The sequence below is a fragment of the Podarcis liolepis genome, assembly GCF_965112155.1.
Source record: "Podarcis liolepis genome assembly, chromosome: 2".
NCBI lineage: Eukaryota > Metazoa > Chordata > Lepidosauria > Squamata > Lacertidae > Podarcis > Podarcis liolepis.
Window position 1 is genome coordinate 59486080 of NC_139555.1, and position 24093 is coordinate 59510172.

At 42.8% G+C, this 24093-nt stretch overlaps 1 protein-coding gene across 2 annotated transcripts in view; it reads right to left on the reverse strand.

Moving 5' to 3' along the window:
* Positions 1-24093, reverse strand: part of TRPC7 (transient receptor potential cation channel subfamily C member 7) — a 103712-nt gene that overhangs the window by 46726 nt on the left and 32893 nt on the right. For both annotated transcript variants that reach the window (XM_083488097.1, XM_083488096.1), the window contains exon 3: positions 12570-12752. In XM_083488097.1, coding sequence (XP_083344223.1) covers positions 12570-12752 — 183 coding nt within the window. The remainder of the gene's footprint in view (positions 1-12569; positions 12753-24093) is intronic.

The window sequence follows — 24093 nt, forward strand, 5'->3', positions numbered from 1 at the left end:
TCTTCCTGTCATGCAAACTGAGCTAAGAGACTGAAGCAGAAGTGACTAAACACCCTCCCCACCCAATAAATGAGCCAGTCCTCCAACATGCTGAGAGAGGAGGGGAGGAAAGAGGCTTCCACGCAGGATGGGGGAGGTTCAAGCATCTTGACTGTGTGACCAATGCAGTGAAAAATCCAAATTTAATGGAGCAGGCAGTCGTCCGCTTGGAGCATCTTGCCAATCTTACTTATTAATAATGAAATTATGGGAGGGGGGACGTTTCCTGAATCAGCTCTGTATTTTAAATAGAATTTGCAAAGCCATCTGGAGAACTGTTTAAATTTTATTAATTTTTTCTCTCCCCAAAACCAATTTATGTGCCTAGCTGTTAATTAAACTGAGAGAGGTGCTGTGCCTTTCGTGGTGAGCAAAGAATTGTACTGGCAGCTGTGGGAAGCTGGAGCTGGGCTCTCGAGAGCTGCAATTTGGTGGCATAGAAAGAGGTGCACTTGACGTCTCGAATGAAGGTGATGAATGGTTCACCTCCCAAGGAAGACTACTGGCTTCATACTGGGCTATATTAAACGAAAAGTGCTGGGGAGGGGAAAACACATTTTCATTACAAAATGGCTTGCGCCTTTCATACTTACAACATAAATCCAAGGTATTCCATAATGTGTTTAACTGATTTTAATCTTGCATTTTTATTTTGCTGTAACCCAGTCTGGAAGGAAATCCAATAAATGATATAATCATCCCCACCACCATTGATTTTATGCTGGCTCCAGTTTTTTTTAAGTTTTTTTTGAGGGAGTGGGATGGGGCTTGGGTAGTGCTGCTGTTAAGAATTTTAAGACTCTGGACTTGTTTTATTGGACCTGTGCTATACAGAATGTAGCTCTCTGTTTGAAGAGCTGTCCAATCCAAATCCAGTTTAAAGATAAGGAAGAAGGCAGCTGCCACCACTGCCTCCAGTCAAGGTGTCCTGAGTTGGCCTCTCTTCTCCACCCTATAATTGTTCACATGCCCCCTCTCTGCCCAGGAGCCCAATTGCTCATTGCTTTCAATGAGAGAGTTTAAAGCTTGCCTATTGAGAACTGGAACAGCTGAAACCACACCTCTCATTGCTGAAAGAATGCCCCTTGTGGGGCGGCATTCCAGTCACAGTTAAATGCTAGCCAGAAGCTCTACTGACTAACCCTCCTGGCCTGACGTCTGATGTACAGTACAAGCATCTGAAGGGAGGGAGGGAGACTCCATGCATGCAGAACACATGATCCAGAACCCTGGGCAACCAGGGGTTCAAGACCACATTCCAGATCGCCTTTCTGTCAGATGTCTGCACTGCACACACACACATGCCATTAGGAGGGGCTACTCATCACAGCCCCATGTGTGTTCTTCTGATCCATGAGTAGAACACTCAAGTAGGGCTAGAATGTGGGAGGTAGGCCTTTGGGGGGAGGATTGTTTGAAGTTCCTTGTGGGCTATTTCTTCTGTTTCCATTATCTGATGCAAAGCAACTTTTGAGGGTGTGTATAAAAAGCTGCCCCTGTGCTACTCCTTGACAAGAACAACAACAACAAAAATCACTTTCTTATCTGTACAGATAAGATGTACCCACAGTCCCAAGGGTTTTTTGCAGTTACGGCTGCATGAAAAGGCAAGCTGAAAGTACAGATTCCTTCCACAAAGGTCAGATTGTTTATTTTAGTGATATTTGTGATGTTTTTCCCTTGGTGTTTTATAAAGATAGAGACCATATTTCATGATACTTCATCTACTCACTATAGTACCGGATGTACTTGCATTCTGACAAAAGCAAAATAATAATTCATAGCTTGGACTTTGTTTTTTTAAACCTTTGCTTATCTATATACTATTACTGAATATGTGGGAAATAATCAGAGCCCGCCTTGAGTCTCTCTCTCTCTCTCTCTCTCTCTCTCTATATATATATAGTAGTACAATGGCTGTATCATAGCCAATGATGTTAATCTGAGGCGTGGTTATTGGAAATGTGTGTGCATATGTGTGTTTACACACTGGTCTGTTGTAATGCTGGTGACAGGCTGCAGGGTGAGGAAAGCAATGGAGACAAGTAGCTTGTGGGGTGAGTGAGCAGGGCTTACAGTGGGGCAGTTTAAGCAACAAGGTAAAGGACCCCTGGAACGTTAAGTCCAGTCAGAGGTGACTATGGGGTTGTGGCGCTCATCTCGCTTTCAGGCCAAGGGAGCCAGTGTTCGTCCACAGACAGCTTTCCGGCTCATGTGGCCAGTATGACTAAACCGTTTCTGGTGCAACGGAACACCGTGACAGAAGTGAGAATGCACGGAAACGCTGTTTACCTTCCTGCCACAGCAGTACCTATTTATCTACTTGCACTGGTGTGCTTTCAAACTGCTAGGTTGACAGGAGCTGGGACAGAGCAACGGGAGCTCACCCTGTTGCAGGGATTCGAACCACAGACCTTCTGATTGGCAAGCCCAAAAGGCTCAGTGGTTTAGACCACAGCGCCACCTGCCTGCCTATGAGCAACAAGGGCACTGTGGTGGCACATGTGAGCTGTTGAGATTGACAAGTAGTAAGGGGAGGGGCATACAGGAGGGGGCTTGGGCAAGGAGTAAGGAGGGGCTTTGATGAGGAGTAAGGAGTAAGAGTAAGGGGAATGGGTGGGGCTTAGGGGGCAGAGGGTTGGTGAGAGAGTAGTGGGAATGGCAAGTGAAGCAAGCTGAGTGTGTGTGTGTGTGTGTGTGTGTGTGTGTGTGTGTGTGTGCATTCTATGAAATATATAATACTGATTCTTTTATATGTGGGATTCTCCACTATCATTTAGAGTGCTAAAATTATAAAGCACAGAACACTCACCAGTAAACCTACTTTGTTTTCCAAGAATTTGATAAAGTGGGTAATAAAGAGATGCTAATAAGCTCCTACAGCAAGCAGATATCTATGGAATAAACAAATATGGTCATGGTGGGGGGAGGGGATGAGTACTGACGTAAGTAGAACAGTTTCTGCTGATTTGAACACACTTTGTGTCAAGCCCCTCTTAGTGTTTTCAGAAGATTAAAATACTAAAAACAAAACAGAATGCCACTCTCTTGTTTTCCTCTAATCTTTTGAAATTCAAGGCTGTTGGAAGCCACGCAGAATGCAGAGCCTCAAATTATAGAAATATTACAAAACAGCAGCATCCAGTACAATTCTATGCATGTTGACACAGAAATGAGTTCCGTGGACTTCAATATTGCAGCCTTTAGATTTAAAAATTTTTTATTTAACAAAATTTATATGCTACTTGATTGTAAAAAACCCTCTAACAGTTTACTTTTATATCATATTTTTCCAGCCTCAACAGGTGTGTAATTAGATAGAGAGGATAGTTAACAAGAGTATGCAACTTGCCACAAGACTGAGTTCAGACCACAATTTGATGCTTTGGAAAATGGCTTGTGTAGGTCCAAAGCACCTCATAGCAAGTTCTTCAGCTTGGGATTCATCCAAGTCCACTTCATTTCCACAATTCCACCACTGGGAATTTTTTAAAGCTTTTCCCCCCTTTGACAGAAGTGAAAAAAATCTACAGGACTACTAACTCATCCAGTGTGGATATGGCCTGCCAAATTATAGGTTAATAGTTTCAGAAGCCTTTGTGCTTTGCATTTTGTTTTAATTAAACTTCTACAGCATTGGAATTTGTGTGTGGAATTGGGTGGAATTTGCCAACAAGGGTGCCCCTCCTAATGGCATGAATTTCTGCCAGATTTCAGGATAGCTTCAGTTGATTTTCATGTAGAGGCATCCATTTAAGACTTGGCGTAGGTGGAAAATGAATTATTTTGTCTCCTTTAGTATTTTGTAAGCAACTGATATTTCACCTTCTGGGTGAAAATTACAAGCTTGACTTGTCAGTCAAGTACAGCTCTCTCACTTTACCTTGGCATTGTGGCAGGCTTAGAAACATTGTTATTCGCCTTTACCAAATGCTTGTCTGCAGCATTATTTTAAATGTATACATGACTGAAGTGCCACAAAGTTCTACTTTGTTTTGTGCTACCTCACGGACATCATACTTCACCTCTGGCAAGCCACCCATGCTGTTTTGCCTCAGGATTTGAGATTTGTCTGAGTCCATTGCACACCCCTAATAGACAGATATCAATCATGGTTAGCCAGACCTTTGCACGCAGGAAGACTAATGCACAGATGGTTTTCCAGCCCAACTTCCTCTTTAATGCATCACACTGAGTTGCTCTCTTGATCTTGCAGAGGATGTTTTCACTGCACAGCATGCAACAGTTGACTGCAACTGATTGCCAGTGGCTGTAGGGAAAATCTTGAAATGAAGCCTAAGTAACTCCAAAATGCTCTGAAGCTTAGAAGGGGAGGGGGAGGGGGAATGGGAATCTTAGAGGATCTTTAATTCAATGATTATCAATGGAATACCATCAGCTTTAAAGGCCTCTTTCTTAGCAGTGCTGCGGGGATCAGACAGCTTTTGCTGGAGGAAGCGTTAACGACTAAGCAGGCTAGAATGTTATATAATAAAAGAGGTATAATAAAAGTTATATAATAAAAGAGGTAAGGTACAAACTACACATAGCTGTTATTCTGTGAATGGAAGGGAGGAGAGAAAGGGACCCTACTTTATATGTGTTCTAGAGTAGTTCTACATCTAGAGTAGGTAAAAAGAATCCCCACTAGATCAGAGAAGCCCCCACTTTCCCATTTCTTGAGCTGCCTCTGGCACCTCTGATGATGTTGTTCTGTTCCCCAACCCTTTGAGGCAGATTTTTTTTTGGGGGGAAACAAATGGAGCTGCAGCAGGAAGGGTGAATCAGTGATGTTGATTCCAGCCCTTCTGTTCTTCTCTCCTGGATCCAAAAGCCTTCTGTGAATAAAATAATGCCATTGGACATTTTCGTGCATTACTCAGATGAAGCACTGGATGGTTGCTTAATCTACTGCTTACACCAGTAAGAGCTTGCAGCTCAGCCTTAAACCTGGCAATGGGTTTGCACACACAGGTTGTTAAGACCACTCGTACATCACAAACTCATTATGCCCATGGAATGCATAATGGCAAAAAAAAAGAAGTCGCGTGAGTCATTGAAATTTGAATTTCAAATACGAGAAACTCTCACTGAATAGAATCTTCCATAAATTTAGTGTACACACTGATTATGGAATCCAGTCGCAGCTGTTCTTAAGGAAATTCTGGGAGTGGCCTTGCCACCTACTTTTCCTGTTCCTTTTCTCCTTTGAAAGGGGATATTAGAAGGGGGATAGGGGAGAGAAGAGGGGAATAAGAGGGGAAATAACTTTTGTCCTTTACACAGAAATCTGTTCCACTTGCAAATGAGCATAATTGGATATCACCATAGATAAACAGATTAGATAGATAGATAGATAGACACATGATAACCTAGTTCACTGAGTTAGTGGGACCAATGGTGTTTGGCAATTTCCTGTGAAATGTGGAGAAGAGGCACATAGATTTGACACGCTATATTCAATGAAGTGTGATCAGCAGTGATAGTACAAGATTTTGCAAATTGCTCCGACAGCCTTTTTGAGTAAAAGGTGGGGTAGAAATGCCCCATAGAAATAAATAAGCAAATTGACCTGGTTTCCAAGAGCAGTAGTGATGTATGGAAGTGAAAGCTGGACCATAAAGAAGGCTGATCGCCGAAGAATTGATGCTTTTGAATTATGGTGTTGGAGGACTCTTGAGAGTCCCATGGACTGCAAGAAGATCAAATGTATCCATTCTGAAGGAAATCAGCCTTTAGTGCTCACTGGAAGGACAGATCCTGAAGCTGAGGCTCCAATACTTTGGCCACCTCATGAGAAGAGAAGACTCCCTGGAAAAGACCCTGATGTTGGGAAAGATGGAGGGCACAAGGAGAAGGGGACGACAGAGGACGAGGTGGTTGGACAGTGTTCTTGAAGCTACCAGCATGAGTTTGAGCAAACTGCGGGAGGCAGTGGAAGACAGAAGTGCCTGGCATGCTCTGGTCCATGGGGTCACGAAGAGTAGGACACGACTAAACGACTAAACGACAACAAGCAAGAGCACACATGCATGCTGCTTTTGCACACTGAAGACACAGATTAGCATCAAATATTAGCCATACTCAGAGTAGATCTGTGGAAATCAATCGACTTAAATAGCAAGTTCATGGATTTCAGTGTGTTTTCTCTAACTATGACTTAGCTTGTTGTCACCCCAAATCCAGAACATGATCTATGTATAAAACCTGGCTTCAACAGGTATTTTATCCATGCTGGGTTGAGGTGATGTTTATCACCATAAGCAATACAGTTTATTAAACGGCATTATTTATTTATGCCAGCTGACTTAATTATGACATTTCTTTTGATATCCCTGAAAGCCTCTGGAGTCCTTAAGAACATTTGTGAAAATATGCAATGGAATGAATGGGACAACACAAGATATGAATCAATGCAGACTGTGGCTGGAATATTAAATAGATTGGTTCCCATGGAAATTCAGGATGACAGATTTGTATGAGCTAGTGGAGTATTCAGGTAGCTCTAAGCTACATTGTGCAGCTCTATTCACATCTGCAGAAGAAGAGAAATATCCACTCAGTCAAATATGGGCTACCTATGATCTGGCATTTGGACAGTGAGGATTTCCCTTTCGCTGAATTAGTTCCAGCAAACTAATAAATTAAGATAAAATAATGAGACTAAGTGATGTTTGCAACATAACAAGTTTATATTTCTTGAAGAAAAAGAAAACTATTGAACAGGAGCATGAGACCTGTGGAATATTAAAAAAAAAATACTTAGGCTGAGCCTGAAATTCTGGCTGCTGAACCAGTGAAGGTACAGATATGTTTTAGAAAATGGAATATTTTATTGATATTTGATTTCTGTGTACACTGCCCCAGAAGCCATGTTTTGAATGAAGACAGAGTTTAGAAAATTTAAGATAAATTAAATAAATAAGACTAAGGGCTGGTTGAAATGTGTGGAAAATATCAATGGCCCCAAGAGTTTCTGGTAAGCAGACAGTAGCAGTTGTGGCAAGAGAAATATCTTGTTTGGTTGAATTTCACATCAGTCAAGTGTCTTACTTTCTCTCTTGCTGCAGTTACACAAATGCCTTTGTGGAAGTTTTGAATCAGATACTACTTAGTCTTGAATTGAAAATCAAATGCATTTTTTTCCAAATTAATTTATATTTATCCTGAATGAAATTTGATACTATTTTTCCTTATCTAAGCTAGATAGAGAGACTTTGATATTGAGGGCGGAAGGGTTGGTGTATTCAGGCAAGCAGTCATTCAGATCCTTTTCAGAATAGGACAGTAATATACAAGGACTGCTTTATGTGACTCTCTCTATATCTCCGGTGGTTTTTCTGTCCATCACCAGGCAGTCCATTTGACAGCATGCAGTAAGAGCACCCAAATGCATTGGGGCCAGACTAAAGGGCATTCATTCAGTCTTTACATTGGGCCCCCATTTCTCTGCCTATAGGAAGTTCTTGTCAATGTTCAGATGGAGGAGAAAGTGCCCACAAATGGATACTTCTCATTCACCCTCATTCCCCAAACACTTCTGCAATAAAGTTAGTCTTCTTTTGATGGCCAGCCTATTCATATACTGAATTTTCTCACCACTGGGAGCATGGCCACTGCATCACTGTTTGGTTGCAAGGCATCAGCCAACATACTGTGAGCTATGTAGGCAATTATATAGAAGACCAGTCCAAAGGGAAAAGATAAAGTCTCTGCATTGGAAAAGTGTGAGACAAATATGCCAAAAAACAGGCCCTGTTTTAGTTGGAGTGGTGCTGTGCAATTTGCTTAGCTTAAGATATGATCCAATCCAATTTGCATATCTCTTAAGGTTTAGTCACTATTTTTGCAAGCCTATCCCACAGTTCCTTCTCTGAGTCAGCTTTGCTTTTAAAACCAGCAGTGATTGCCACTGCTCATTAGGCAGAGCAACCAGCCATCTAAAAAAGTGTATTAGCTAGAGTAATGTGCTTCCAACTGGCCGTCTAGGAAAACACACAAGCCAAAACTCCTGTAATCTGGGCCACTTTCCAGAGCATCCTGCAATGTTGAAACAACAGTGAAAGTAATCCAGAAGGTGATGGATGCTGAGCTGAGTGTGTGAAGCCTCAATATGCGAGCACCCAGGTACAGTTCTGCGATGGGATGAATCATCTGGGAGAAAGCATTGCTATATAATGGCAGCTCACATGTAATCGGTTCAGTTACAGATAGGTAGCCGTGTTGGTCTGCCATAGTCAAAATAAAAAAATTCCTTCTAGTAGCACCTTAAAGACCAACTAAGTTAGTTCTTGGTATGAGCTTTCGTGTGCATGCACACTTCTTCAGATACTTCAGGTAACTTAGTTGGTCTTTAAGGTGCTACTGGAAGGAATTTTTTTATTATGTAATGGGTTGTTCAAGTTCCTGAGAATGTGCTTTGGGCATTAAAGTCCTTACACGCCCAGTACATAACCTTTAAAAAGGTATCAGCATCCATGCAGGAAGTAATGCAGAGTATCTCCATACAGTTAATAAATAAAACAATAATAACAACTTTCCGCACAAAAAGTGACACAAAAGCAACTCACAAAGTGAAACCAACATTAAAAACAGTCAAAACACTTTGACAGAGTTATGGCTATGAAACTTCCAGTTAGTTTCTTAAAGGGTTCCGAACTGAAGCAGTGTGATTCCTATAAGTGATTTGCTACCCATAAAAAATGCTGCAGCAAGGGGTGGACTCAGGACAACTTTTAATGATTGCTACCTGCACAATAGTTTGAAAATTAATAAGAAGAATTGAATTATTTGTCTTGGAACACATTCTCCTATCTACTCCCTTCACCCAGCAGCCCTCTTTCTAATCCACCCATTTCCTCTGAATGTCTAGGACTTGCAAAAGGAGTGGTTAAATCAAGATCAGAGCAGGCATAGAGAGAGAGTTTAATCTTCTTGTCCCCTTCTTGTCTCCTTTGCTGTTGTCCTGAGGAAAATCACTTTTCTGAAGCTGCCATTTGAATTGGCAGGGGCACCTCCAATGGTGCCTTATGGGGGAGCTCTTCCCAAAGCAAATTCAGGGGATGGATTTTCCTCAGGAGAGTGGCAGCGGAGGAAAGGGTTAAAATCCCTGCTCATGCTTAATTACTTAATTACTGGTGCCCTCCTGCAGATGCTATCTGCATTTCTAAAAACCATCATGTTGTGATGGGCCCTCAAGCAGTGGATCATTTGCATCATCTGCTATCTGATCCTTTCAATGGGAAATGCCAAGGATTGAAGATGGGACCTTCTGCATGCAAATGATGTACTCAGCCACTGAGTTACTGTCCTCCCTAGTAAATGTTCATCAGAATTTAATGAGCGTGGGGAATTTCTTCCTATTTTTGCAAATATCACACTGCGGCGCCAGTACTTGTGAATCCCGGTTCGTTCATTTCCCCAACCCCCTCCATCCCCTCTCCCTGCCGACGTTTCAAAGAAACACTACCTCAAATCCAACAATGGGGATGATGGATAAATGCAGGATCTCTCTGGGAGAATTAAAATGGAGGACCCTGCAGTATTAGAGTCTGAACTAATTGCTTTGATAACAGGAAGAGACCGTCTCTGGCCACAGCTGTCGAGAGGCAGAACTAAGCAGGTGGTGGGAGTTGGAGGAAAAGGAGGGAACAGATGTTAGCTACAAAATTTGGAACATCTCTACAGTCCACTTACAGTATCCCAATTTCCATCACAGTACATTGTACAAATAATTAATCTGAACCACCCAGGCCCAGGAAAGAAAGAAATTATCAATTTGCATAGCACATGCTCACAACGGAGAACCATTGATAATGCCCTGACTAGAACAAAGTAATTTCCCATGCTTTTAACAGGCTGTTGCTTTCCCTCTCTTGGCCACTTTTACTCACAGTTTTCCCTTTTAGCAGAGGCAAAATAACGCTGTGGCCGTTTCACAAGGACAAAGTTCTAATGGATTTTTTGGTTCCCTTGAAAGATGGAGAATAAATTGGGCAAGCATTCAAAAATAAATAAATGAGGGAAGCTTCCTAGGTGAAAAATGCCAGGCTTTCATTCACATAGCACTAGTCCACAATAAAAAAAATATCCTGCTAGGGGTCAAGCTATACATTAAATTGCTGGCTGCTTTCCTTTTTTCCAGAAAAAGCACTCACCTGGTAGCCCAATTCAGACTGGGATAATGGTAGGAAGGGGAGGGGGAGAGAGAGGACAGGATTAACCCTTCCTAACCAATTATTTCATGCCAAAATTCACACCAAATTGTTATTTGCCCAGCACAGAAAGGGTTAAATTATTATTTCCCCACTGCACTACCATCTTGATCTGAACTGGGTCCCTACACACAGCTGCTTTCTTCCTTTTCTAGTTTTTGAAAAAAACAGACAGCACAAAGAATGTTTTTTTATATATAGAAAAAAGTGTGCTTAACATACCAGGTGACTTGACTCTAAAACAAAGCAAGTTTTCTTGCATCATCCATCTATTTCTTTCCATTTCTCCTCCCTCCCCTCTCTCTGCCAGTTTCAGACAGATAAAATTATTCGCAAACAATTGTATTCTGAGAAATGAAGTGGTGATCCCTTTCTCCTCTGCCAAATCTATACAGTCTAGGAAGCCAGAAGCATAATGTGGCAAATGGACCACATCATAGCTAGTACTTAGGCCCCAAAGCAATGCAGCATTGAACTGAAAGAGATTTTCTCACACTTAGGAAGCAAGGTGAATCCATTCATTTAGGCCAGGGATGGGCAATTCAATCAGTTTTGCAATCTGATTTGCAATCTGAATCCCCATAAGCTTGTTCTACCTTATTTCTGCATTAATCTCTTAATTAAATTAATTGCAAAATCAAATATGTACTATAAACACATTTTCTCTCAAAATGCACATTTTCCCATAGTTCTCAAACCATGATCTATGTCAGAACATTTGGAACGTGTGAAGAAAGGTGATGGGTAATAGAGTTCCCCTGGTTCATTTGGGCCAGAATTCACGAAAATCAAATTCATCAAGCAGCCTAGATCAGGCTTGGCATTGTATACATATATGTAGATTTAATTAATACAGTGGTACCTTGGGTTAAGAACTTAATTAGTTCCGAAGGTCCGTTCTTAACCTGAAACTGTTCTTAACCTGCGGTGCCACTTTAGCTAATGGGGCCTCCCGCTGCTGCCACGCCACCGGACCACGATTTCTGTTCTCATCCTGAAGCAAAGTTCTTAACCCGAGGTACTATTTCTGGGTTAGTGGCACCTGTAACCTGAATCGTATGTAACCTGAAGCTTCTGTAACCCAAGGTACCACTGTAAGGGTCAAATTCAACATCACGCTAGGATGAACATTCCATCTGTGGAAGCATTTCCACTTGCCAAACAGAATGATCCCTCCTCTCCTCCCACCCAGTGGCGTAGCGTGGGGGGTGCAGGGGGGGCCGGTCGCACCGGGCGCAACATCTGGGGGTTAGGGTTAGGGGGCACAAATCCACAGGTTAGGGGGGGCAAATCCACGGGTTAGGGGGCGCAAATTACTTGCCTTGCCCCAGGTGCTGACAACCCACGCTACGCCACTGCTCCCACCACATGCTATTTGGGGGGCTTTCCTGACTCCAGTAGTGGAGCTTCATGCTCCGGCACCGGGGCGGAGCGGAGAGCAGATGGGGGCCGGGGCGCAACACCTGTGGGGGCGGGGTGCCCAGTGCAGGCAGCCGGGGGGGGGGGGCAGCTGCGATGGCACCCTGTCAGGATCATGCTGCCGGGGGCAGTGCACTCCCCCCGCACTCCTCTTCCTCCACCAGTGCCTGACTCCACCCAGTCAAGTTCAGGGAGTGCAGAGGGAAGAAAGCCCCATTGGGTGAATTCCCTCCAATCCATATTTTTAAAAATACTAATACTCTGCCTGTAATGTTAGGCTGATTCTTCACTGTACTCTATAGGTCTTGGCCTTATATATAATGGGGGGGGGGGGGGAGAGAGATTTTTCCTTCCAAGGGTTGCATTCTTTCCTGGGCAATCTTCTGGTGGGTGGTGCCAGAGGCAAAAGTGGGCAGGGCAATAAAGGTGAATTTATAATTTACAGAATGCTTGTTTCTTCACACTCGCCCCTCTATCTCTGTTCAGGCAAGTGTAAGCATTATCAGAGTTGAAGGACACATTCTAGCCGCGCAAAAATGCTCAAGAAGGGCTCAAATCAGGGAACTGGGGGTTGTGCCATGGTCAGATGAGAGTCCCAAGGATCAAACACAGAAGACTCAGGTCACCCCTGTTGTGAAAGAAGAAAGTAAATGCCAAAAGCCAGGCATTTACCTGCTCCAGGGTTCAGCGGCACACACTTTCATGGCTATTACTCTCCCCTACTGCCCCTCGCTCTTCCGTATTTGCCAACGTTGCTTTCAGTTTCCACTTCAGTTTTGCATGTGTGTGCTTTGAACTGAAACTCATACAGTAATTCCATTAGTTTATCAGTTTGTATTTGGCTTTCAAAAAGAAAAAGGAAAAAGACAACAACAAAGCAGCTGATGGGATGCTTACCTTTTTGACCTCGTATTTAATGGCCAGCTTGATTCTGCTCAGACTTGGGCGATGATGCTCAGTCCATGTTTGCATGTTCACATCTCCATTCAGAATAGCCTCCACTTCTTCTGTGTCCCTGCAGAGATCCAGCACACCCACCACAAAATCCTTGCATTGCATAGATAACTTCCTATAATCATTCTAATGAAACAGAGAAAAACAAACGTTTTAAACATTGCAGCATGAATTTACTTGGTTCTACAGTCACCTACATCTTGAAGGCCACAATATACCTGTGTACAAATGTAATGTGTGTCATCTAATGAAGGACTTGCATGAGGACACATGAACGGGGTTCTTCCTGTCTCACTACTGTACTGTAGTCCCCTGGGCCCCTGAAAAGTTTTGTCTTAGGTTCAGAAGACTCCCAGAAGCACAGCTGTCACCAACCTAGTGACCTCCAGATGTTTGAGAGGCTCCTACAATGCTCTACAACTTCAATCAGCCCCTGCCAGCATTGACCCTGCTCACCAAAATGCCACCCGCATTATTTCCCCATTTAAACTGGATTCATTGGGTTGTATCCAACACTGCCAGACCCTCCAAGTGTCCCTATTTTCCAGGGACGTCCCTGATTAAGAGAAGCCAGCCCAGGAATGTCCCACTTTTCCTTAGGATATCCTTATTTTCATCTGAGAAATGTTGGAGGGTGTGGAGTTATCCGACCCCCGAACCGTCTGAAGGCAATCTGGTATAGGGAAGATTTTTAATGTTTTATTTATGTTTTTATATATCTTGGAAGCTGCCGAGAGTGGCTGGGGCAACCCAGTAAGATGTGTGGGGTATAAATAGTAAAATTATCATTATGGAATGGGCCATCCCTATCTTCATCGGAGAAATGTTGGAGGTATGCACTGCGTGAGCAGCTCACACTCATGCAGTGGGCCCTCCCTCGCTCATGCTCCCTATTTGTCCCCCATCCCTCTGGAACAAATTTTGAGAGTCTGGTGGAGGCTGCAGGAGAGACGAGGTGCAAGCTCCATTGCACAAGTGGATTTCTGCTGTGTGAGTGGAACAGCAGTCTTGGATAAAACCCACTGTTTCTGCAGAAAATCCAATGAGTAAAAATATCCATAGAAACTGCAAACCTTATTTACACGGGGGTGAGGGGTGGGAATATGAGATGGCCTTTTGGTAAGAATGATTTTGTATGAATGTTGTGAAACACTTGTATGCATTAGCAGCACAAAGGCCACAATAATGTGACTTGTAAGAACATATTTTTCCCTAGTAGGTCTATTAAGGGTGGCATCCCTATTAATGAGCAGGGGGCAGGGTGTTAAGCATTAGCTTATGACCCTTGCAGCATGAAGCGGTACACTCTGGTAAATGTGTTCGATTTGTCATCTGTAGTTTACATGATCTTGTACTTTTGAGAAAGCAAAAATAAAAAAATTCCTTCCAGTAGCACCTTAAAGACCAACTAAGTTAGTTCTTGGTATGAGCTTTCGTGTGCATGCACACTTCTTCAAGAAGTGTGAAGAAGTGTGCATGCACACAAAAGCTCATACCAAGAACTAACTTAGTTGGTCTTTAAGGTGCTACTGGAAGGAATTTTTTTATTTTGACTATGGCAGACCAACACGGCTACCTATCTGTTTTGAGAAAGCAACATTCTGTACCTGAAATTACTTGAAAGGACAAGGAATGTTTGCTTCTGCAGACACACAGATATCTACCACTATGTTTTCTTCTAGAAGATACAAATATTTTACCAAGAGCAGTGGTAAACTATTAACAGTGTATATAATAAAAAAGTTTGATCCTATGAATCAATTCTTCATTGCACGATACTTTGATTCATTTTTTTCCAAAAAGTAGGCAGTGAAAGAGTTATGCAAACAAGTCACAGCCAGGCTTCCCTCTTGTTCCAAACTATGATTGCAACAAATACAAAGCACATAATTATTATACAAGACAATCTGCATACAGAAATAGAGAATGTAGCGAGAATCAAAATTGCCCAAATAGGTGACAGGTGTTAAAGAACAATCTTGTGGAAAGGTCAAACTGTCTCTTCAATATGTGCTAGTCTCAATTCTGTTCTGCAAATGTAAAGTCTTCTATATTGCAAATGACAAAGGTTTCCTGTTTATGACTAGCAATCACAATAGTCAGCATTGTTTTAGAGCATGATACAAATGGTTAATTCAAATAAAACAGTTGCATAGACTCATAAAAATGAAGAGCCGGAAGGGACCCTGAGGGTCATCTAGTCCAACTCCCTGCAATGCAGGAATCTCAGCTAAAGCATCATCCATGACAGGTGGCCCTCCAACTTCTGCACGGTAGCAAAAAAAAAAAATCATTTGGTGAAAATAAAAGAATGTGAGAACAAAGGTAATCCTAGTGGGGTTCAGATTATCAGAATGGCATGACAATGTACAGTAAAGATTCTACACAAGAGTCCTTTGAGAGAATAGGCTTCAATGCTATCCTATACACAGTTGTCGGCAAATAAGTCCCATTGCACACAGCAGGGCTTACTTCTCATAGAGGATTGTACTGTTCATTTTTATTAAAAAAAATTATCTCCTAAATGGTTATTCAGGCATAAAGGCGCTGAACAGAATTCTCTTGCAAAGGCAGTTGTTTTGCAGAGTCGCACACTGAATCTAAGTAATTCTCTCTCTCTCCCTCTCCTCTCTCGTCATAGTTGATAATCCAATCAACAGAAGCAGCGAAGTGTTTGGATCATCACAACATAGATATGTGGCTTGTGACTGGCCAGATGTTCCCTGCCAGGCCATTTTGTGTTAGTGACCAGTCAGCAGCCACACTCTAGCATAAGGTGACCCCTGCCTCTGCTGCTGCCTCATGATGCTCAGTGGTAAGGACACAGAGCACACCCCCTTCGCCACATGTGACCATTCAGACCAGGTGCCCCCTCCCTATAAGTAATCTGCTTATGAGCAATCAGTGCACATGGGGATATAAAGCCCCAAACTGGAGACTGAGTAAACACAATGACATTCAAACAAGATTAAAGTTAATGTTGACGCAATGACAAAACCCTGATAGATGGTCCCAAACCAGCAAATACAAATGGCAGTCACAATATAAGCTCTCACAGCCTCGAGAGATCTTTTCAAATTAGCTTTGATGAGTTAATTAAATTCAGAGGCTCACATAATTAAGCAATCAACCAAAACCTAAGACAGCGAAACCTGTTTGTTGATGAGGTCATGAGTTGCTTTTCCTTACACTTTTCTGGATTCTTTGGAAGTCTTTGGAGACTTTCAGAGGATACCATTCCTAATAAATCTGTTTTGTATTTCCTTGTGCTGAGACTGGGTATATTTTTGTTGTTGTTGCTAGTATCTAAATTCACAGTTATGTACCCTGCTTCCTTCTGCTTGGTGTTTTTCATTGAGATTATTTGCAGAAATTTAGGATGAAGATGGTGGCAACCCATGTTGTGTAACAGGGATGGGGAGCCTGCGTACCTATGGATGTTGTTGGATTACAGCTCCCTTTATCCCTAAAACATTGGACAGCTTGGTTGGGGCTAATTCAAGTCCAGCAACCTCTGGAGATCCTATCCCTGGGTTGGAGAATTAGACAGAAGGAGGGGTGGTGCCAATCTGAGCTCTTTGGCTGTGTTCCCCTCCAAATTGTGCTAGGATGTTTGCATTCAGCTCCATGTTTGCATTGAGCTAGGGTGGCAAAAACAAGTGTCTGAGCACCAAACTGAGATAAGGGAAGGGCACCAAGCTGAGCTCCATGGTTGTGCAATGCAGAACACCTTGTAGTGAGCCTATTGTGGGAGGTAGAATGTGGTGCAGATGGTCTAGCTTGATATAAACACCTGCACTATTGATGTTGGAGTGGTTGGTGAGGGCTCTGTAGAAATCCATACAGTGGCTGGTAAGTGTCTCTTCTGGTAGCTTCTCAAGTTTGCACAAGAATCCCGATGCATCACCCATATAGTCAAGCTGCTCAACTGAAACGTGAGTAATGTTGACAAATGTGTAGAAGAACTCTCATTTGAAGATTTCTTCTGAACACACTCCTCATTGTGAGTCTGACCCTCGTATTCACATTTCCTCTTTTTTCAGTGCTTACATGGTGGTTCTTTGATAGCGGCATCAACATCAAGGGCTTCTGCAGGCTCTTTTACGGTGATCACTGGCTTTCAGTATCTGGCTCCACTGAACAGAGGCAGAGAATAGCACAAAGAAAGGGGCAATAGACTCCTTTGATGATGAGGCTGCATCTGAAACTAATAGACTGAGACAATGACAGCCATGGAGTAGCTTGTCAGTTCAGTGTAAGCAGTTGTTGCCTGGGCACCCTTTTTTGTCCTATCATATGGGTACCATTATATAACTTTGGTTGTGGTAGCCCTTAACCTTAATATTGTTTTCCTCAAGTTTCTTTAGAAAAAGGTCCATAAGCCCTTCTTCGGTTAATTCATGCATTGTTCTGAATTCTATGAAATATTCCTTTACAGAAACCTTTAGCACCCACCTTTGTCAACAAATCTTAAAGGGATTTATATCCGGTGTGCAAACTAGTATGACAGAGTAATACTTGGCTATGAACAGCCTGCTCTCTATGTTCTCTGACACTTCCTTGGCCATAAAGACTATCAGTTGATTCTCAATGGTTTTCCCACAGAAGTGATCATTATGCGCCTTTGGAGATGCACACCGCAAATGCTCACCCATTACCTCATCATACTTGCCAAGCAGCTGTACAAGCCGCAGAAAAATTCCATTGTTATATGAAAAGTGCTTATCTGAATATCCCCAGAATGCCAAGTTGTGTGTCACCAGGAACAGTATAATATCTGTTAGGCATTTGACCCTCCAGTGCTGAATTTCTTGGTTTATAATCCACTGATGTTCTGCATCAATGAACATAATAATGAATAAAGGCCTACAGCTCCATGAGAGTCATCCTTTGAGAGCTACCCAAACCACTGGGATTCTAGAACTGCAGCAGGAGTGCCCTGAAAACAGAGCAGCAAACAGGAAGTAGCTTAATCTGGGCCATTTTCATAGGCATTGCTGGGGAGAAGCTGGGGAGTAGCAGACCTCCTTTGAAGAGGCTCTGAGTCTCCTGAGCCTCTGTGGTGACCAAAATACCACAAGGATGGTGGAATAAACCCCTCCCGATTTGTCCCCATTCCTTCCCATTTGGCACATTTGAAACCCACTGCTGTGGAGGGATCCATTGTACAATGCAAAACCCTGAGTCTCTTGGAAGCAATGGCACCAGGCTATAACTTTGCATTGGCACAGCAGGACCTAGTTCTATTTGCCTGGGATGACAGCCCTGAACATTAAGCCAATCATTAATTATCATGGAAAATGGGGTGTGAGAATGTTGATAGATGCTAAAAGATTTCTCTATTTATAAACTCACAGGATTTCAAAATATCACTCGAAGCCACATGTTTGCATCATTTGACTAGGAGTAATGTGAAGTAGCTCAGAGCATCTTCCCTTTCCTACATTTCTTAGAGCATCCAGCTTTATACATAATGCTGAGTGGTTTATTAAATTTGACAGTATTTCTGCAGGGAGAGTTGATAAAGATCACGAAAGGGCATGTGAGACAGAAAAGTGCCAAGGAACAAAGTGTTGTTATGCCATCCAAGAGATCAGCCTTAAGACCCTGCAAGCCACTCAGGCCCCCAGCTTCTTAAGTAACATCTGAAAATACAGCTTAGGACAACATTACATGAAACAAGCAGGCATGGATATTGTAAAGCCACAGAGGTGTTTCTGCTGATGTGAATGCAAATAATACATATAGCGCATCACAAGGATCGCATAATGTATCTGAACCAAGTGAGTAGAAGCTTTATGCATACTCTGCATGATCTGCAGGAAACCATTATGGTGGCAGAAACCGTGCTGCTCTTAGCCAGTGTGCGTAGTAAATAGAGTGGAGACCCAGGTTCAAATCCTTGTTCAGCCACACAGGGCCACCCCAAGACATTTTGCTGCTGGATGCAAAGGACAAGATAGACATTTTGCTTACAGAAGCTGAGTAGATTGGTCGCTGAATCTTATTTCACCAGCGCTCCCTGCCTCCCATCACCTGCCACCTAAAGCGGCCCCCTCACCCTGCCTAATGGTAGTGTTGGCCCTGAAGTTCACTTGGCATCTTTGCGCTAGTTGCTCTCTGTCATCCTAACCTACCTCAGAGGGTTGTTGTGAGGATAAAATAGAGGATGTGAACAGCTCTGAGTTTCTGTAAGGAAGGGCATGATAAAAATGTAACAAAGACCATCATTTTGAGTGCAAAGTACTAACTAACAGTATAATCTTAACTATGCCTCCTCAGAAGCAAGTCCTGTTGAATTCAGTGGGGATTACTCTCAAGTAAGTGGCATTAGGCTTGAAGCCTAAGTCAGCAATTCAGGTCTGATGGAAATGCGTAAAAAGTTACTTAAGTTCTGGGCGAGTCTGCCTGCCAGACAAATCAACTTACAATCACAGAAATTAGGTGAGTCGTTCTATAATGAAGTGGGGTCCTGACATGCTGCCAATTGTGAGGTTGCAGAGGCAGGAGGGGAGGGGATGGGGAGAGGACAAAAATAATGTGGAAGCCTTAAATTCAACTTAAATTCACTTCTAAGACCGAGATTGCAGGCTGAATAAGTGTTTGCCAGGTGCCACAGATAAACAGGCCATCCACCTAGGATTCTGCAATAGAGGAGCAATGGCTTTATCCTTATTAAAAAATGGCTTTATCCTTTAAAAAAAATAAAAATATAAAGCCATGTTATGTTTTGAAAACAGACACATCAAAACACACTGATAGTTTTTATGAAGATTCAGAACTGTATGTGCTTCAAGTCCAGCAGAAGCTGAGGTTAGGTGGTGTATGTTTTGGACTAACTGGAGGAAAACTTACAATGCTTCTGATTACTATTATTTACTATAGAACAGGATACACACAGCAGAAACAATCAGAGCATTGTTTTCTTGCACAAAATGTACAATATCAATTTTACAAAACTCAGCCATAATAAAAGGTTTTCAAATTAGTCATTTCCTGCTCCTTTTGACCCCCTTTTGCATGTGGAGATAAAAACGCCTAATTTTGGTGTTTGGAGAAAGCGACTGGCACTTGCCATTCATTGCAATTTAGCTGAGTACCTTGTAATTATCTGCTGATTATGTTCTAAATGAACTCTGTAATGCCTTTACATCTGTTCAAAGCCGCACACATTTTCTCGATTCAGAAGGAGCTGAAGGAACGTTGCTACTTAATATCGGTTAGAAGGAATACAATGAGAGCAGCCAGCCTACCTTGGCTAATTAATGAAAGAAAAACAGCTTCTTAAAAAAACGAGATAACTTAATGGATTGAGAGGCTGTCAGTGGAAACAGTGAGAGAAAAATGGCACACTTGCTCTTGACAGCTGCTTTCTTCTGAGATGTGGCAGAGCTCTAGCAGTGGGAGGTTGGGAGTAAGATTCGTACACCCCAGCATTAGATTAGAAAGGAGTGCGTACACTTTGCCAGTCACAGGTTCTCTTTTTTTGTGTGTTCCACTGACTAGACATGAATCTGCGGAAATCTGCAGGCAGCAATTTTTAAGTGTGGAGTCAGTGTGATATGCACTTCCTTTACATAAGAAGAGCAATTGGGGGGGGGGGTGAAATTCACAGCAGTAGTCACCCATAATAATTCTATCCTCCTTGGTTTGTTGAGTTAACCCCCAGGCAGTGGCAGGACTTAGGATTTTAAAGTGTCATTGGTCCAACTCAGCAAGGAAATCTAAGCATGGAAGCAGTCTTCATTTCTACTGATTTTGGACTCATCTGAGACTGGGGGGCTCTCTTTTCCAATACAGAAAGCATTTTATGGTCGTTTGTGCTCAGGACCTCACAAGGAAGAGTCAATGCATGCAGTGGCGTAGCGTGGGTTGTCAGCACCCGGGGCAAGGCAAGTAATTTGCGCCCCTAACCCGTGGATTTGCGCCCCCTAACCCTAACCCCCAGATGTTGCGCCCGGTGCGGCCGGCCCCCCCTGCACCCCCCACGCTACGCCACTGAATGCATGCGTTTGGCTTACCGGGTAGCATGCAAGAAGAAATGAGCAGGTCCTGTTGCTTTCTTCCTAAAGTTTCACATAGGTTGTCAAGTTCTGACCCAACTACCCCTGCAAATACTTTTGAATAAATAAATACAGACCTTCTCCTTCCTTTGCACTAGTTGGTCTTACCAGGTGGTGTGATAGCAGTTACTGGTCACAATGTATTTCTGTTTTGAGCAGGCATGCTGCAGAGGAAAGCTTTAGACAGCCATTTTCACCTCCCAGCATCCCACATGGGATCCAAAGATGGTAGGTGCGACTGTCTGGATCTTTGCTTGGCAACACGCACACTCTCTTAAAATAAAAAAAAATGACATTGTGGGTGGCAGTTACTGATGGAATGTGATTTTTTTGTGGGGTTGGCCGAGGCCTCCCAGACCTGTGTCCCATTTTCTGGCTCTAAAGGCACCCCTGAATGCCAGTGCAAGAAAGAAAGAAAAAACGTTTATCTTGACTTCCTTGCCAGTTTTCCAAAGAAACACATCGTTTCAAATATCTCAAGTGCTTATAAATATTTGCCAAACTGCCTTAAGATGAAATATGTGTAGTACGCTTGGCCAAATTGGATTTCCTTCCACTTATTTATTTTGCCTAGGAGTTGCCATATGTTTGGAAAGCAGTCAAGTACTGAGTCTGCCTGCAGGAGAATGGGCAAGAGTAAAAAACTGCTCTGCATAAGACAAGAGATTGGGAGAGCACTGATAATTTTTGTTACATGAATATCTACCTTCAACTTTGAGGGTCATTTGTGAAGTCTAGCAGGCTGGAGAGCAAGAGCAAGCCATGATATTCAAGATAGATGGGGTGAAAATACTTGCTAACTTTTAGGTGGGGTAGGACAACTATTCAAAGCAGGGAAGTTCAATTATGCAGACAGCTGCCAGATTGACTTAGATCGAGGTTTGCTTTCTACCACTCTAAGTCTTGTCTTTTCTGTTATGCCCCCAACCTCCAGACAAAAATAGGAAAGGGATAGGTTAGTTGGTGAGCACCCACCACCAGAATTCTTGGCAGGAAATCGCACTCCAATTACCATTTGCTAACAGGGCTTGTTCCAGGGTGCACAGAGGCTGGGCAAATTGCCATAGCTCATCCACCCAGTGGGCTTACTGTGATGGTGTACCAGCACTGACACAATCCATAGTGGGCACCTATGAGCCGCCAATTATTTTGACGTTCCCTGCATTGAATTGTTCCAGGACATAGTGATGATGTCAAAATGGAATGTTCCTATCTTTCTGCTTCTCTATAATTGCGTGTGAAGACCCACAAAACTACCCCCAAAATGAAGACACCATAGACACAGATTTTAGTTTAATGTTAGTGGCATTAAATTTTGGCAACAACTTTTTTGATTACAGCATGTGAGTGGTTGCTTAGGCATTGGTTCCAGACTACATGAACCTGCACGGTGGCAGGAACAGGACTGACACTGGGCACCACTATATGTCAGTAAGGGAAAGCATCCTGGGGGAGCCAGAACTCCTTCGATCTCACAGCTCACCCCAGATGCTCCCAGGGGCTCTGGCGTGGCCCTAGCCCCTTGACAGGGTTCTGACAAAAGCAAGGTGAGCCCCTGGATTCCTTTAATGGAATTCCCTAGCAGCAGCGATGGAGGGGCAGACACAGCCAACCACGTCCCCTCCCCAAAACACTGAACCAAATGCCTAACCGCCAACCTTACAAAGTTGTGACATTTGCTACACGGTAGGCAAAAACCAAGTGGCACCAGCCAATCAGCCAAATGGCAAAATTCTTACCGGGCCCCTGCTCCAAAACAGACAACCCCTAGACAGGCATAGCAAGGCCATAAGAACAACCCTAATTATAGGGAGAGGAGGGCGGGTGATCCGCTGCACGTCGCAAGAAAGCAACGTTCAGCAACTTAAGTAGCCCCTCAGCAGCCAATAGCCAACCCAACTGACCAAATTTCTGCCTCAGCATCATGGGGCATTGTGGCCATCCAAATGGTCCCGCCCCACAACAGGGAGGCAGTTTCTAGTGATCTCACCGCAACACATGCCCTCCATGATGGAGGACCTGAATTAGGAGACACTGAACAGAGACTGGTGAACGGATGCAGCTCAAGGTCCCTCTTCAGGCAATCACAACCAGCAACTGCTTACCTGCATCAGGCTTATTTGCCAGTGATGAGGAGGCCTGCTGTTGGACCTTTCATTGGCTGCAATGACCACAAGTTACTCTGTGTGACCAACATGCACTCTCAGATGCACCCAACTTTTTTGGTGGGTATGGCAACCACTGGGTTCAGGTAACAGCCCTAGTTTCACTTTACAGAAAATATTGAAATGTAAATAGACCAGCTGTCCCAGTGGCAGAAAAAGAAGACTCGTACTTTCCCCTTCCATATTTCCAGCCTTAATTTGCATTTTAATTATATTTCTCAGTGTTTCTGAGATCATTTGAAAATACTGCTGACAACTGTTGAAACTATATTCTCCATATGTATTCTCTGTATCTACTTTGAACGTGCTGAATGCAAAGCAGATTGGAGAAACTTGTTCCTCCCAATTTTATAGATAATTTGAAGGTCCTGTTCTTCCTGCCTGCCTAAGCAGGAGAAAGCCAAGAGAAGAAAATATAGCTTTTCTTGTAGGTACATTTATGTACAGTGGTACTTTGGGTTAAGAACTTAATTCGTTCTGGAGGTCCGTTCTTAACCTGAAACTGTTTTTAACCGGAGGTACCACTTTAGCTAATGGGGCCTCCTGCTGCCACCACGCCGCCACCGTGCAATTTCTGTTCTCATCCTAAAGCAAAGTCCTTAACCTGAGGTACTATTTCTGGGTTAGCGGAGTCTGTAACCTGAAGCGTCTGTAACCTGAAGCGTCTGTAACCCAAGGTACCACTGTATTTGTTTACAGTACTATATTTATAGAACCACCCTAAAAAAGAAGCTCTTTGGGCAGCTCACAAAACAGAATACATTAACATATAGTTTTTAGTGTTTTATATTGTAACAATTTATTTAAAAAACAAAAAAAACCCTGAAATCCAGTTAAAACACTTTTAAAGACACAATTTAATACCAAAAGGCCAAGACCGTGAACCATAAGGGATTAGATAAATTAGATGAATAGAAAAGTATTTCCCTGGAACTGAAAATGCTATTAAGATGGCTCCAGGTGAACTTCTGATAGTCCTTCATTCATCCTTTCTTTTTAGATCACCCTTCAATGGAGGTTCCTAGGGTGGTGCCTAGTTTATTATTAAAATCTCTTTAGAAGCACTTTTATCATTTTGGTGCTGCATAAAGACTTCCTTGTTTTGCCTAGGCATTTTCAGCATTTTAGCATATTAATTATTAGTTTTTGGTGATAAGTTAAGCTGCTTTGTTGATTTAGTTTAATTGTTTAAATGTGGTTTATGGTCTGTATTTAGTTTTGTGTGATTTCATGCATTCT